Genomic DNA, 14,108 nt, shown 5'->3' with positions numbered 1-14,108 from the left:
CCTTTATCACATCTATCTTACCTTACCCCTGGATAGAACCACAGCGAAAGTGTTTATGCTCAAAGGTTACATTCCTATATGTGTATGTTAATAAAGAAATAAAGGTGGCCCAAACAGCCAAGGTATGCTAACACTGTCAACAGAACAAGAAGGTTAGGGTGTTTTTCCACTTCAGGGTAGCTTCTACTTAGGTACTTAACCACGGAGTTAATAGACTACCCAACTGTACACAGCTTGTGCATACATTTTTCCCCAAGGTTTCACTCCACTGAAAGTCTACTCAAGCTGCCCATCACTTTTTTCCCCACATGAGAACTTATCCCTTTCTCCTCTTAATAAGTATTTTTCAAATAAAATTTGATTTTGAATTCTTGACTTTGCATATTCATCGAGTCCGTGTTTCTTTCCCTTTTTACTACAGCACAGTGACTGATCAAAACCTCATCCTCCTAGCTTGCTTTTGTGACCAGCATCATCATTTCCCCAGAAGCATATCCTGTTGCCACAAAGTGCCACATTAAATGCACAGAGGGACTTTTTTTCCCAGGAGCTATATACCAGCCTCTAATCAGAACTTTATTTTGGAAGCAATTACCCGACATTCTAATAAACTGCTGTCCTGCTGGTACCCAAGCACATGCCGTAGAGTGATCCCTGCATTAAAGAGAAAAGAAAAAAAGAGAAATCCATCAGTCTGTGAAACATTACTTGAACAAACAAGTATCTTTTCCCTCTTCAGCTATTGACCTATTTAGGACAGAAGTATGTATTTCAAGTTTTCCATACAACTGTGCAACAGAAATGACCTGATATCCTGGTGGGGCCTGATCTGTACTCAAACAAATGTAAGCTCAAACTTGTAGTTTGTAGAAGGTTCTAAACTTAATCATAACCTGTTGATAATAAGCTAGAATTGCCTTATCCCTAAAAGGTGAGAAAACAGAAAACAAAGCTAATGAAACATGTAGCCTACTCACCTCCTCACTGTGGCATTTAACTGCAGCCATGGGTTATAAAGATTAAATTCCTGAGGTGGAGTGAAAAAAGCATTAAGTAATAAACCTCTTAGCAACAGGATTCAAATGGCTCAAAAGGATTGTTCAAATGTTGAGTTCACCAAAATTCTACCACCTTAAAAAAAAGAACATGTTTATGACATGGAGACAAAAGGTGACATACCTTGTCATAGAATTGTTTAGATTGAAAGATCAAGTCCAACCATTAACCTAGCATGGCCATGTTCACCACTAACCCACGTCCCTAAACACCAAGTCCTCATTGTTTTTGAACACTTCCAGGGACAGTGGCTCAACTACTTTTCTGGACAGGCTGTTCCAGTGAAGAATTTTTCCCTAACATCCAAACTAAACCTCCCCTGGCACAACCTGAGGACATTTCCTCTTGTCATGTCACTTGTTACCTGGGAGACTGACACACACCTGGCTACACCCTCCTTTCAGGCAGTTGTAGACAACGATAAGAGCTCAGGGCTCCCCCCCGAGCCTCCTTTTCTCCAGGCTAACACCCCCAGCCGCTCCTCACAGGACTTGTGCTCTGGACCCTTCCCCTCTTCCGCTGACCTTCTCTGGACACACTCCAGCCCCTCAATGTCCTTGTAGTGAGGGGCCCAAAACTGAACACATGACTGGAGGAGTGGCCTCACCAGTGCCAACTACAGGGGGATGATCACTGCCCTGGTCTTGCTGGCCACACCATTGCTGACAGAAGTGCACCTGTCCAAGCCATGAATAGCCAGTTTATCCAGGAGAACTCTGTGGGAGAACGTGTCAAAGGCTTTACAACAGTCCAGGTAGAAAACATACACAACCTTTCCCTCATCCACTGAGCTTGTCACCTTGTCACAGAAGGAGATCAGGTTGCTCAAGCAGGACCTGCCCTTCACAACCCCCCCTGCTGGCTGGGCTTGATCCCTTGGTTCTCCTGCACGTGCCACATGATGGCTCCATGACCTTCCCCAACACTGAGGTCAAGCTGACAGAGCTGTAGTTCCTTGGGTCTTCCTTTTGACCCTTCTTGCAGACAGGTGTCACATTTGCTGACCTCCAGTCAACCAGGACCTCTCTGGTTAGCCAGGACTGCTGGTAAATGATTCAAAGTAGCTCGGCCAGTTCTTCCACCAGCTCCTTCAGCATCCTTGGGTGGATCCCATCCAGCCCCACAGACTTGGGGCTAGGGGGCATGGCAGGTCACTGACCATTTCCCTGTATTTGCTGCATGTCAGCTACTCCTGCAAGGGCCCTGTGATGGCAGTATGTAACTGGCAGCCTCCTGCCACCTGGTGAACATTCAACACTGAGCTCAGAAGAAATGATCCTGAACTGAATTAAAACGAGTTGTCCCATTCACAGCAGAAAGCCTTGTGCCTTACATCCCCTCACCTCTCCCCACACTTTATCCCCATCACACCTCCATTCTCCTTTTAAGGAACCCATGAGCCTGGTTGAGTGGAGATGGCACATCACAGCTGTGCTGGAGCTCCATGGACACTTGCAGTGGGTACATAGTCTTCCAAAGATGCTGCAGGCATCAACTCCATGTCACGCCCCTCCCCAAACCCAGGTGCCCATTTCCAATAGAATCCATACCAGTCAATGACTGTGATACTTTAACTGTCCATCGGTGTCTGGAGACAGCAGCCACAGTGCTGAAAGGTACTTCATGAGAGGGATGAGAGGAACAGCCTGACAGCACAAGCCCAGCAGTTAGTTCCAAAACTACATAATTTGTTGCTGGAAATTTTTGCACATAGACAGTTCTTTGCTCTTAGAAACTTGCAAAAGAGTTTTAGGGGAACAAACTTTTTACAGAGCATAAGGCATTTATGCTCTAGGGTACTGATAGATACTCTTAATTTCTCATCAAGAATCTACAAGGCATTTCTTCTGCTGAGACATTCCAAGTATAACCAGTAACATAACTGAGCTGACATCATTTCTGGATTATTTCTACTGTTCTCATGAGTAGCAGAGTGGAAATAACTAAAGAATTGCCACTGACATTAAAGAGGGAGGAAAAGGCCACTAAAGCTGTATTCCCGAACCTTAATTTTAAAAAATGATGCTATAAATACAATCAAGATGCAAAATGCAGTTATGTTAGGAATATGTAGATGGAGTGTAGCTGAATTTGGATTTTTTGTGGTGAGGAAGATGCATAAACTCTGTCCCACTCCACCTCATTTCAATCTCCTCCCTCACAATTCACAAGAAAGAAGCAGGTGTATCTACCAAACTGATCTGACAGGAACAAAGACAAATGTGAGTGCAAAGAAGTTCTGGATCAGAAAGAGGTTCCTGAACCAACCAATCTAAGGCATACCTCTTTCCCTTCTCCTGCTGTCTTCATCGTAGTGAAAACGCTGAAGGAAAAACAAGTTAATTCTACTAAAAGAAAGAGGTCACACATCTAAGTTTATCCCACAGCTGTACAACAAAGTACAAACTAATAGAAAACCTTGTCTTACATGTCCCTTGAACCTTCTTCCAGTACAGACTTTTCTTTCTTCACAGAACAAGTAATCCAGACTTGATTTAATTTCATGGTGTTTAAATATAGGTCAGCTTCTTAACCGGCTTTGTAGAAAACCAAGCCACACCTTGAATACATTTGTATTTTACACTCTAATCATATTAAAATGTCCTTAAATTGGGGGAGGGGGAATAATTTGAAACAGTGTCTACAGTGCTGATCCCTGAAAACCATGGCTAAATTCAACCACCCATAGTAATATTCAGGGAATATAATCATTTAAAATCCCGTTTTGACTTTAGTTTGTACTACAATATGTGATTATTCTATTATATAATCACTTTTTCACTTGGGCCAAATTAAGGACATAACTGGTTTTTAATGTGAAAAGAAACAGAGCACAGGTACCCAGGAGGCTCAGACTGTTTCCCAGTTTACAAAGCCATTCCTAGTGCTGTGTTATATTACACCATGATCCAGGTTTATATCATGCACTGTGAAGAAATTCTAGACAACCCCACACAATACAGTACCTCCCTTTACCCCCCTCCCTCTGCACTTTCAATCCAGGATCAAGGCCCTAATTTCAGCAAGAACAATTCTGTACTATATGAATTCTAGGAAAAACAGTTCTACATATTAGCCAATGAGGTTTTTGTTTCTCCTATAAAGTAGGAGAACATCAGAAAATGATCTCTCAGGCAAATATGTATTACAAGGATCACAGCATTATTGTTTTATTGTTTGCACAATGGTAAGTTGCACATATGGACAAACAGTACACATTTAGAATTAGTTTCACAAATTAATACATTATAAGAGTCCAGTGGTTTAACATATTAACTATTAAAAAAAGCAGTAACAAAGGAATACAAACATTACAGTTTTGACTGCAGCCCAATAAAAGTTTAAAAACAGATTGAAATCAAAATAAACCGTAAGCTTTATTTTTCTGTGACATTAAAAAAACACATATCCCTTCCTCAGAGACTGCTCACAAAGATGCAATAACATACAAGTACAAAAGTGAAGAATTCTGTGCTCAGTTTCCCTTAATTTTATCAGATTAAGTGACATACCAAACATTTGTCAAAGAGCAATCACTGCTGTAGGCAGACACTTCCAAACCATACAAAATGGTAGTAACACTTTAACAATAGAAAGCAAAAGACAAAACCTATACATAAAATCAACTTGGCTCCAAAGTTTCATGCTCACACATCAACTGGTATCATTATTTGCAAAGAATCGATCTATTATTTCCTTCTTAAGATATTTTCCCAGATATTCTTTGTGCACACCCAATTGGAGATGCAGAACAACAAGCTATGATGTTGCGGTATGTAAGATTCATAAACTACTGCTGCAATAGCTTTAACCTTCAAATTACATAATTTTCCTCCTCTGTTCTTGAGCAGCAAGCTACTGTACTACACCTTGTTTGAAAGCAGATGCCCAACTGCTTTTAAGGCAGTGCTGACAAGAAGCTCATGAATCAACTTGGGTTTGTAACACCTAACTCGGGTTTTCAGTAGGACAGCACATCCTCTCTCCCTCAACTGCAGGGGAAAGCTTATCCAGCCTGACAACTCCTGCTTGCAACGCAGACCTTGTGGCATCCTCAGCTTTCAGCTGAAATCCTGCAGAGCCCTACTCTTCAGCTCAGGAGAATAAAAACCAAAATCAAACAGTTTGGGAACATCATCTATGAAATGTCTCTGTTGAAATCTCAGATTCTTCTTCAGAGTTGGCTGCTAAATGGGTCAAGAAAAAGGTTAAAAAAAACCAAACCAAAAACAAAACAGCTGCTAACCACTATCTACCAAACTCTATGAAACAGTAAACATTGTATTTCAGCTGGTTTTAAACAACAAAACACAGAAGCAATGATGACATAACCTGGGACCCACTACTTGAAATTCCTAGGAACATCAAGATATGGGACCACAGGGCAACATGGAGAAACAGAACACACAAAGAAAAGGAGATCTGTCTACGGGGTAAGGTATGCACATCTGTGTTTTATACATATATATATACACATACATACACACAGACGTGTGCACTGTACTGTATATATTTACATCCATATAAACAAAAACACCCTGAAGTAGATTTAAAGGCCATATCCAGGAACAGAAGATATGAACTCTAGTATTTGTACTAGAATATATTTTATCTGTACAAAAAAAACAAATATGCATATATTCATATGGTATAAAGCTTATTAACAAAAAATATTCTGCTACTAACATTAGGTTAAATAGATGATTTTACAAGAATCTTTAATAATAATGCAGTATAGAACATTTCTAAAACTAGGGCCCAAAATAAGAATACATAAACGAGTTTCTATTCACAAGAAAATAGCTGTTCATTATGATTTCACTAGGGAAAAGTAGCAAAATTTTTATAAATCTCCTGGGATGCAATTTAATTAACATATCAATCTAGAAAAATAGACTTTTCAGATGAACAAAGTTGATGCACTTCCCCCTCCCTAAAAGGGGGGCCTATCTTTTCCCTCGCTTGTTTCCAGCTGGAGGTTTCTTCAGCTGAAGAAGTTGCCCTCCTGTCCCAAAGCCTGCAGATGCAGGATTAGACACCCCGAATGTCAGGCCAGCTGATGCTGTGATGCCAGGATTGCTGAAGTTAAACCCAGATGTAGTCGAGCTCCCAAAGCCTTATGGGGGAGGGAAAAATATTTTAAAAATATAAGTTATATCAGGATTGTAAATTTTTTCTCCTTGAAGTTTTGAACACCAGCCACTTTATTACCAGCAGTTGAAACACCTTCTACCAACATGGATCAACAATGGTAAATCACTCTGCTAGAGCACTTGGACTTGCCATGACAACTTGGATATTGCAGCACTAACACAGACTACCTCAGTGAGTGCAATTACATCCTAAATCACAAGTCTGTTATACCATTATCCATACAAGAGTAGCACACTGAAGTCTCACTGAAACTGTACAACAGAAGAACCATAATTCCTCAGGTTCTCAGCATAAACATGCAATGCACTCCCTAAGGTGGGAGGGAAGGCAGAAGATACAGGTGGACCATGGACCACTCACTTCACTCACAGCAGAGAAATGGCAAAGCTGGAGTTGGAGTGCTCAGCCTTCTTCCTACTGACTTGGCTACCTCTGCCAGCCTTTGTAACATACGTGGCACAGACAACACCTTAAATGTGAGGCAGAAAAGGTTCAAAATCCTTGCCAAATTGCTTATATTTAAAAACACCCTTTTATGACAGACCAAAAAACAGCACTAGAAACAAAGCTTTGGAAAAACTGAGCGACTAGCTGAGCAAATTGTGCTGTTTTAACTCCTCCACCCCCTTCTATCAAGGTAAACAAACTGAACATGTGGTTCACCTATGAAACAACATCTGTTTAAGAAAGTCTTCCTACAGTTTCCAGCAACACTAACTTATTTGACTTTCTTTTATAAATTTATATCAGTTATGCACAACCAACTTGGATAATAATTGGATAGTATTAGAGAATGCTAGAAATTTCTCAAAGATTACTTAAAAAGAAGCAGAACTTCGTAACTTCACTTTTTGTTGTCTCAAGAGACCACAAACTAATAAGTATGACATGAGCCAAGTTCAGATTTTAATAAAGAGCTTTATACAAGCTGTACCTGAAAACCTGCAAACAATTAAGATAACAAAAAAAATAGGACTGGTTCACAATCAAGAAAGAGTATATTCTCAATATGCATTACTTTATATTGCTTCATTAACTGTCTCTAGGAGACACTTAAAGCAATTCTTTGGTCACATCAGTATCTTCAACTCAATGCTTAAAATATTTTTGGCGGACAGAAATAAAAGCCCAAGTGGTTGTCTCATCAGAATCCTAAAGTAGCCCTTACAAGCCTGATGTTTTCTATTCTCTCATTTGCTACTGACACTCTGCATTAAGAACTACCTCAAAACATAACACGAAACTCTTCTTCCTGCAATGTCTGGACTTGGGTTACACACATCATATTGTTAAAAAAATTCATCATTAACATTCCAGTAACTCTCAGTCCTCTGGCATGCAGTGGCCTGCATGGAACTCATTGTCAGTGTAATGGCTGTGCACATCTAGAGTGTGACTGATGATAGTGACTGATAGTGTTCATTTGGGTCTTGTCTAAATTTTGTGGGTTAATTTGTCTCTCATCCTAGGATGTAAGGGGTGAAACACATGCAGGTGTTCTTCCATTTCCCTGACAACTCTGAATCCCAGCCAAGATGTATCAGGGAGTCTCAGGAATGACAAAAAGTTATCTTTTTACTTCAGGTATGCGAGGTAACAGGCAAGCATTGCTTCCCATAGAAAACATCATGAATGCCATTCATAATAAAGCCATGTCAGGGGCACAGCAGGCAAGAGCACAGTGCTCATAAATTACCTCCACCTTGCTGCTTCCAGATGCAGGGATTATTTTCAAGTATGCAGAGAAGGCAGTCTATGCTTTATTTGAGTAATATTACAGTAAGAGATGCATAAACTATGTGATAGAAGACTGAGAATTGTTAATTTAGATACAGCTTGGAAAGTAATAGCTGTTAGAAGTGACATTAAGGGCAGCCATAAAAGTATAAAAAGGCAGATGTGAAATTCATCTAAATGATTTTCTCCTGTCATGGCAGCATAACAAGGCCAAGGTACCAAGTTTTGTTAGAAGTAAACCAAACACTAAAGCTGAACATTCAAATGAAAAATTTTCAAGATAAAAAACTTGAACAAAGTATATATTGAGTCTTATTCCTGTTGCAAGAAAAGATAATCAGTCAAAGAATAGCTCAGTTTAGAGGGAAGACTCACAAAGTCTCAAACCATAGGTACAATGTGATCAACAATGTCCTTGCTGAAATTAGAATTATTTAATGTGCAAACAGTGATTTTTCAGGAAGTAAACGACAACCTGCCCTTCGAGGACACAGCCTTCACATCTCCCTGAAGGGTGTTATGATCACACTTTATTCACTGGGCTTGTGCATCTCTGCTTCTGTCAGTAAGCCAAAGATGAGTACACAACTCCCCATAACAGTATATTTTTGGTAGTTTTAATACTACAGGGAAAAACAGCAGTTGATCACATGGCAACCTATTCCTGCTTTCATCTTACATACCACAATGGGTGCTCTAGGTCAAAAAGTATTTCAAGAACAGCTTTGACTGATTTGTTAGCCTCTCTATCTAAAAGTTGCTCATGGATTATATTAAGGTCTGTTTTTCAGCAGTATGAGTGCATCCAGTCATGATCCCACTTGATTATCTCTTATGTCATTTACCGAGGCTGCAATTCTTCAATAAAAATAAGTCTCCAACAAGAATTTTCAACTCAGATCTTCAAAGTATATTCAGCATGTTTGCACAAAAATTGCATTTATACACTCCCCCTCCTCTTAACGTTTTATGAAATTGTTAGGGAAATTCAATGGTGATTTTTCCCTTTTCCTGTTACTTTAAGAGTCTTAATGCCCTTTACAACAGCCCACTCACATTAGCCTTTCTGGTTGCCATTAAATGAATAAGAGTAGGAATTAAATGGGACTTCTTTTGGAGTCAGCTTTCCACAATGTCTCTGTGTTTCAGAGGGAAGCCTGACACACTTCCATCTCACATCTGTGTGCACTAAAGGAACTCAAGGACTATCAGAGGACTCAATTTTCTCCTCAAACACACAACTTGAAACTGAGAAGAGCAGTAATACCACTAGAAACATTTTCACATCTTTTAAAGCAATTAAATCTAACTCAAAAAAAATAAACATCTGACAGAACCAATTTGGGGATCTTTAATTTTAATTGTAAGATAAGGTCAAACCAATGGAAAACCTGTGGAGGAGACCTGGGGCAGCCTAACAGCCTGGAACAGTGTGTGTTGGAACACACACTTAACTAGTATTCCCATACACATTAGTCTGGGAAAATACTTGAGTGCTCATATCTAAACCCAAGCAGCAACAGTGAATTCCAGAACCCAGATTCAGAAATAAGATGCAACCATTACACAGTAATATAAACCAGTATACGCTTTCAGAATCCTGTAAATGATATCTAAGAAAGAGGACACAATAGATTAAAAAAAAGTATATATAACCTGGCTAGCCTCAGATATCATTCAAACCCATTTATACACCCTCAATAAAATTAAAAATCCTATGCAATCCAGATGCTATGTGACAATGTTTTGGATATAAAACGTAAAAGTTAGTGTGCTTCTGGGCTACCAAATTTTTAATAGTGGTTTCTATTCCATAATCCCAGTCTAGATAAGGATTTCATGACCACTTGATTTTCTAAGCACAAAATGACAGAAATTACATTTCAACTGTTTTTATTCCTGGTTACCACTTTCTGTAGCTGAGACTCTTGAGATAGTTGAAAATCTTTATTTTATTTGATGCAACCTTCTCACTTGCAAAAGAGACACTGACAGCACTGGCTCCATGACAAAGCCTGGTCTGAGGGAAATGGTATTTAAATTGCCTCTGCACACCACCACCACCACAGCTAAGACAGACTTGCTATTTACTTTGGCTTGATACTCCTGTAGTGACGGACAACTGAGCCATACAAGTAGTTTTCTAATTCTATTTAATATATTAAAACTAAATTTTTAACTTTGTAATTCAGCAGCTTGAAACGCTGCAATGTTATTTATATACAATGGCTAATTTAATATAGGATTAGGAACAATAAGCTGCAGGGGAAAACCTTAAGCAGTGTAAGTCTTCCAGTTGTTTCTCATATTAAGAGCTAAGTAAAAGAAGGTTGATGCTTGGACACCAGATACTGTAAAGAGAGTTCCATCAAGAACTTACTAGGCTGTTAACATTCGTGAATGTTACACAGCCAGCTTAGTGAGTGATTTCTACCTTATAATACAAAGCTTAAAGTATTTTACAGGCCTAACAACTCATCACTAACCAAGGAGAATCCAGAACAAAAATCAGTGCTTCCTAGTAAACACCAGCAAAATTCTCTTTTCTTTTAATAGCAGTTGAACAAACATTTTTCTTTAGACATGATCCTCCTTCAATGTGCCACTGAAAAAAGATTGTAAAACAGACTATAGAAGCTATTTGATTGGTAATAGCTTAGCAAACTATTATTCCGATTTAAAAGGTAAATAGAGATGCCATGAATTCAAAAGAAACAAACCAACCTGCACTTAGACTTCCTGATGGTTTACTTGTAGTTCCAAACCCAAATGATGATGCTCCTGTGGCACTACTTCCAAAGGCAGAGCTACTTCCAAATCCTAGTAGGATAATAGTAAAGACATACAACAAAAAAAATTACAGACACAGCAATTAAAGACACATAGGTTTTAGCTGAGTATTCTAAACCCAAACATAATTCTAAGCATTATTTGGTAAACAAATATTCCTAAGATTATTGCCTGAAGAGTATTTTATTCTCGACACAGCAGTGTTAAGAAAACAGTGCAAACTGGAAAGCATTGAGAAAAATACTACCTTCAAAATCCAAAACTGAGTAAAGGAAAAGTTATAAAAACAGGCATTGTAAACTACCAGAGTTTAAGAAACTTCAATTGAATTGCTGTTAAATTGGCAGGAAATGGTAACAAAATGAGCTAAAACTAAGAAATTTCAGATACAAGTTGCATGACTTTTATTACAGAAAGACACAGTCTTCATCTATAACTCTAGAGAAAAAAAATATGCTTAAAACAGAGTAAGCATTTTCTTCAGTTTACACTTAGCTCATTTTAGAGCCGCTCCCCTTCCAGTTTATTTGGGATCAGCTTTATCTAGGAAACTACAGAATAGGGTAAACAGAGAATAGAAACAAATTTCACAATATTTAATGTGAAAAATCATCATAAAAGGGCAGCCATAGACATATAGCTGTCATAAAATTTAATGCTGTTGATTTTGTAATTGACATTCATAATTCTATAATATAAATTTGTTAAGGTTTCAAATTGTGTTATTAATAGGAGGTCACTTAGAAGGAAAAGTAAGTTGATATTTGCAGCTTGAAATAGAGGCCAGACAATAGGAACTGTAAGAAAACTGTATATTCTGCTATCGGCTATCTTAGATTTTCAAAGAGAACAGTATTTGTATTTGAGGAAATCATGCTCCCATCTTACGTTTCAAGTATCAGGAAAAATCCTTTTATTTACTGCAAACTGAGCCGTTAGCATTCCTTTACAGAAATATTTTTGAGATTTTAAAACCAGTAAGGACTGAACACACTATCTGAAGCAGTGTTCTCCAGTTTCCTGAAAATTTCAAATCAAAGGGGTATTAAGGGTAGATAATGGCAAGTATCATTTCAGTGTAGGACAGTTTGTTTAAATGATACAATCTTTTGCCCTATCCAGGCTGAAATTCATAACCAACGATCAGGCAAGGCTTCTGTAAATATTTAACAAAGCATAGGATCTATGCTAATAATATATACACTTACATGCAAAAGCCTCTGTTTATCACTGACAAAGTATGCAGACCATTAATCAAGGAAAGAGCAAATTTCCCCAATTAAAATGGCACTTCCAGAGCATACACTAGAATTTGTCCTGTTCAAAAACCTAAATCCCTAAGATTAAAAAAACCCAAACAAACTTAAGTAATCAATCTGCTAATTTGTTTCCAAGAACACACCTACAGGCTATTTTGCAGGTATTTATTCTTCTACACTTGCTTCCATCTGATACTCTTACGGATTTTTTAAAAGACATTTTGCAAATTAATAATGCAAGCAAATACCTTCCTAAGTAGACAGCTAGGAAAAAAAAAGAGAATACAGGTAAGAGAAGTCAGGTTTTTTTGCCAAAACTAGAAGCAGTTTACTTAGCATTTATTTACTTGGTAAGACTGGTGAACAATCTTTAGTCTACAACCTTTTCAGCAGAAATGGAAGAATTTTATGGGGTTTTTTTTAAGGCATTTAAAACATGGTGAGGAAAAAGTGGTAATTCCAAAGTAATTTCCTTTTCGCCCATTATTTTCACTTTTTTTCTTGTTTAGATATACAGATTTTCTTTCACCTGAAACAGCTTAAAAATCTGATGAGAAGGGACATTGGTAGATTTAAAGATAATTTCAAGATGATTATTTAAGGTAAAACTCATGTAATATTCAAGTTACATCACCTTCCCAATACTGAGGGACATTTAATTATTTTAAATGCATTACAACACTGACTCATATGTTCAGCTCATAGGTAAAATGTAGGAATGTGGACTGAGGCTGCAGAGAAGGGAGGATGTAACAAGAAAAACCACATTATGTTTGTGGTCAGCAGAGGTAACAATTTTCTTTGCAGATCTTCTAAAAGCTTCAGAAGACATTAGTGTCTGCAGGAACGCCAACCTATATAGACAGGAAATTTATATGCCGATTAGATTCTACTAACCACTTAAATGCTATCTGTAGTTCTAGTACTGAGAACACACTACACTTAAAAGAAAAGGTCTACTCTTTCACAGTCATGTGTCCTCCTGGAACATATTCCCCACCAGCACTATTAACATTTTCGTAAGTATTTTTCCCCTCACTTTCACATGTTGCTTTTTCAGCCTGGAGAAAGATTTTTTTTTTTTTTCCACCTCACCACTGAGGCACAGAGTGACTGCTAAAGCAAACAAATTTGAGCAAACAGGATTCCAGAACAGCAGTAACTTTTTTAACATTTATTCTTAATACAAGCAGAAATGGGTCCCTACAGTTAAAAGGTGAAAAACTTCTGAGGATTACCTAGAGCGTGATCTAATGTCTCAGGTGCCCAACTTTCATATACGTAAAATTCAGTCAAATTTAGTTCCAAATGGAAGTACTTGATGTCTTTCCCTAGCTTTTAGAGCACAACTTCTATGTTATTACCTCATCCTGTTCATCTTGGGGTTTCACTACAATGGCTTAGTCCTAGCAATTCCTTCTGCAAGGCAGGAAGAAGCCTGGAAAGCACAGACCTGCCAAATTGTAAGGTTTTCCCTGAAACAGATCATCCTCTTAGTGGAGTTAAAGGTTTGCAAGAGATTCAGTTGTGCGGTATAATAATTCAATGAAAGATTAGAAAAGTTAAAGTGTACCTCCAAGGCTTGAAGAACCTAAGCCACTTGATTGCAAGCCAGTGCCAATACCTGAACCGAATGGCGTTCCAAAACTAACTCCCAGAGATGGCTGTGGCCCTGGTACAAAAAAAATGAGAACAAACTTGCCTTACTCTTTTCATAGTAACGAGGTCCTTTATTTACTTATTCAAGTATCTGATAATGTGAACATCATTGCTTTCAACAAATCCCATTAAGACCCCAGATTTTACCTCAAAATTTCTCACTTAACTGTCTGCCTCTACATTGGCAAAAATCTAAGAAAATACTGATTGTAATAAGGTGAAACTAACCAAAACTAATAACATAAAACCATAATTTAGTATTTTTAAAAGTTAACCAGTCTCACCTTAAACTGTAAAACGTTAATGAAAACCTTGAGAGAACTCATAGATAACAACATTTTGCCACCTGTATATTAATGGAATCAGAGTAAGGGAACACTTTCAAATTAAAAACTAAGAACTGACACTAATGTACCTAAAACTGTATTACCTGAAGTTAATTTAATAAATATG

The 14,108-nt window shown here is 38.0% G+C and overlaps 1 protein-coding gene across 3 annotated transcripts in view; it reads right to left on the bottom strand.

Moving 5' to 3' along the window:
• Window positions 1-549: 549 nt before the first annotated feature.
• The window catches only part of NUP58 (nucleoporin 58), a 39,392-nt gene continuing 25,833 nt past the window's right edge, over window positions 550-14,108 (bottom strand). For 2 of the 3 annotated variants that reach the window (XM_042023989.1, XM_042023991.1), the window contains exons 14-16: window positions 13,570-13,668; window positions 10,672-10,767; window positions 4,198-6,172 (exon numbers count right to left, since the gene is read on the bottom strand). In XM_042023989.1, coding sequence (XP_041879923.1) covers window positions 6,003-6,172; window positions 10,672-10,767; window positions 13,570-13,668 — 365 coding nt within the window. In that variant the 3' untranslated portion in view covers window positions 4,198-6,002. Of the gene's footprint in view, window positions 655-4,197; window positions 6,173-10,671; window positions 10,768-13,569; window positions 13,669-14,108 lie in introns of those variants that run through there. The other variant, XM_042023992.1, reaches the window with a different exon arrangement.

This window comes from Corvus kubaryi, unplaced genomic scaffold, assembly GCF_017639235.1.
Source record: "Corvus kubaryi isolate FWS band 111438036 unplaced genomic scaffold, C.kubaryi_AGA036_p1.0 37256, whole genome shotgun sequence".
NCBI classification, from domain to species: Eukaryota; Metazoa; Chordata; class Aves; order Passeriformes; family Corvidae; genus Corvus; species Corvus kubaryi.
Note: the sequence above shows the minus strand (reverse complement) of the source record. Positions and strands in the feature narration are given on the sequence as shown.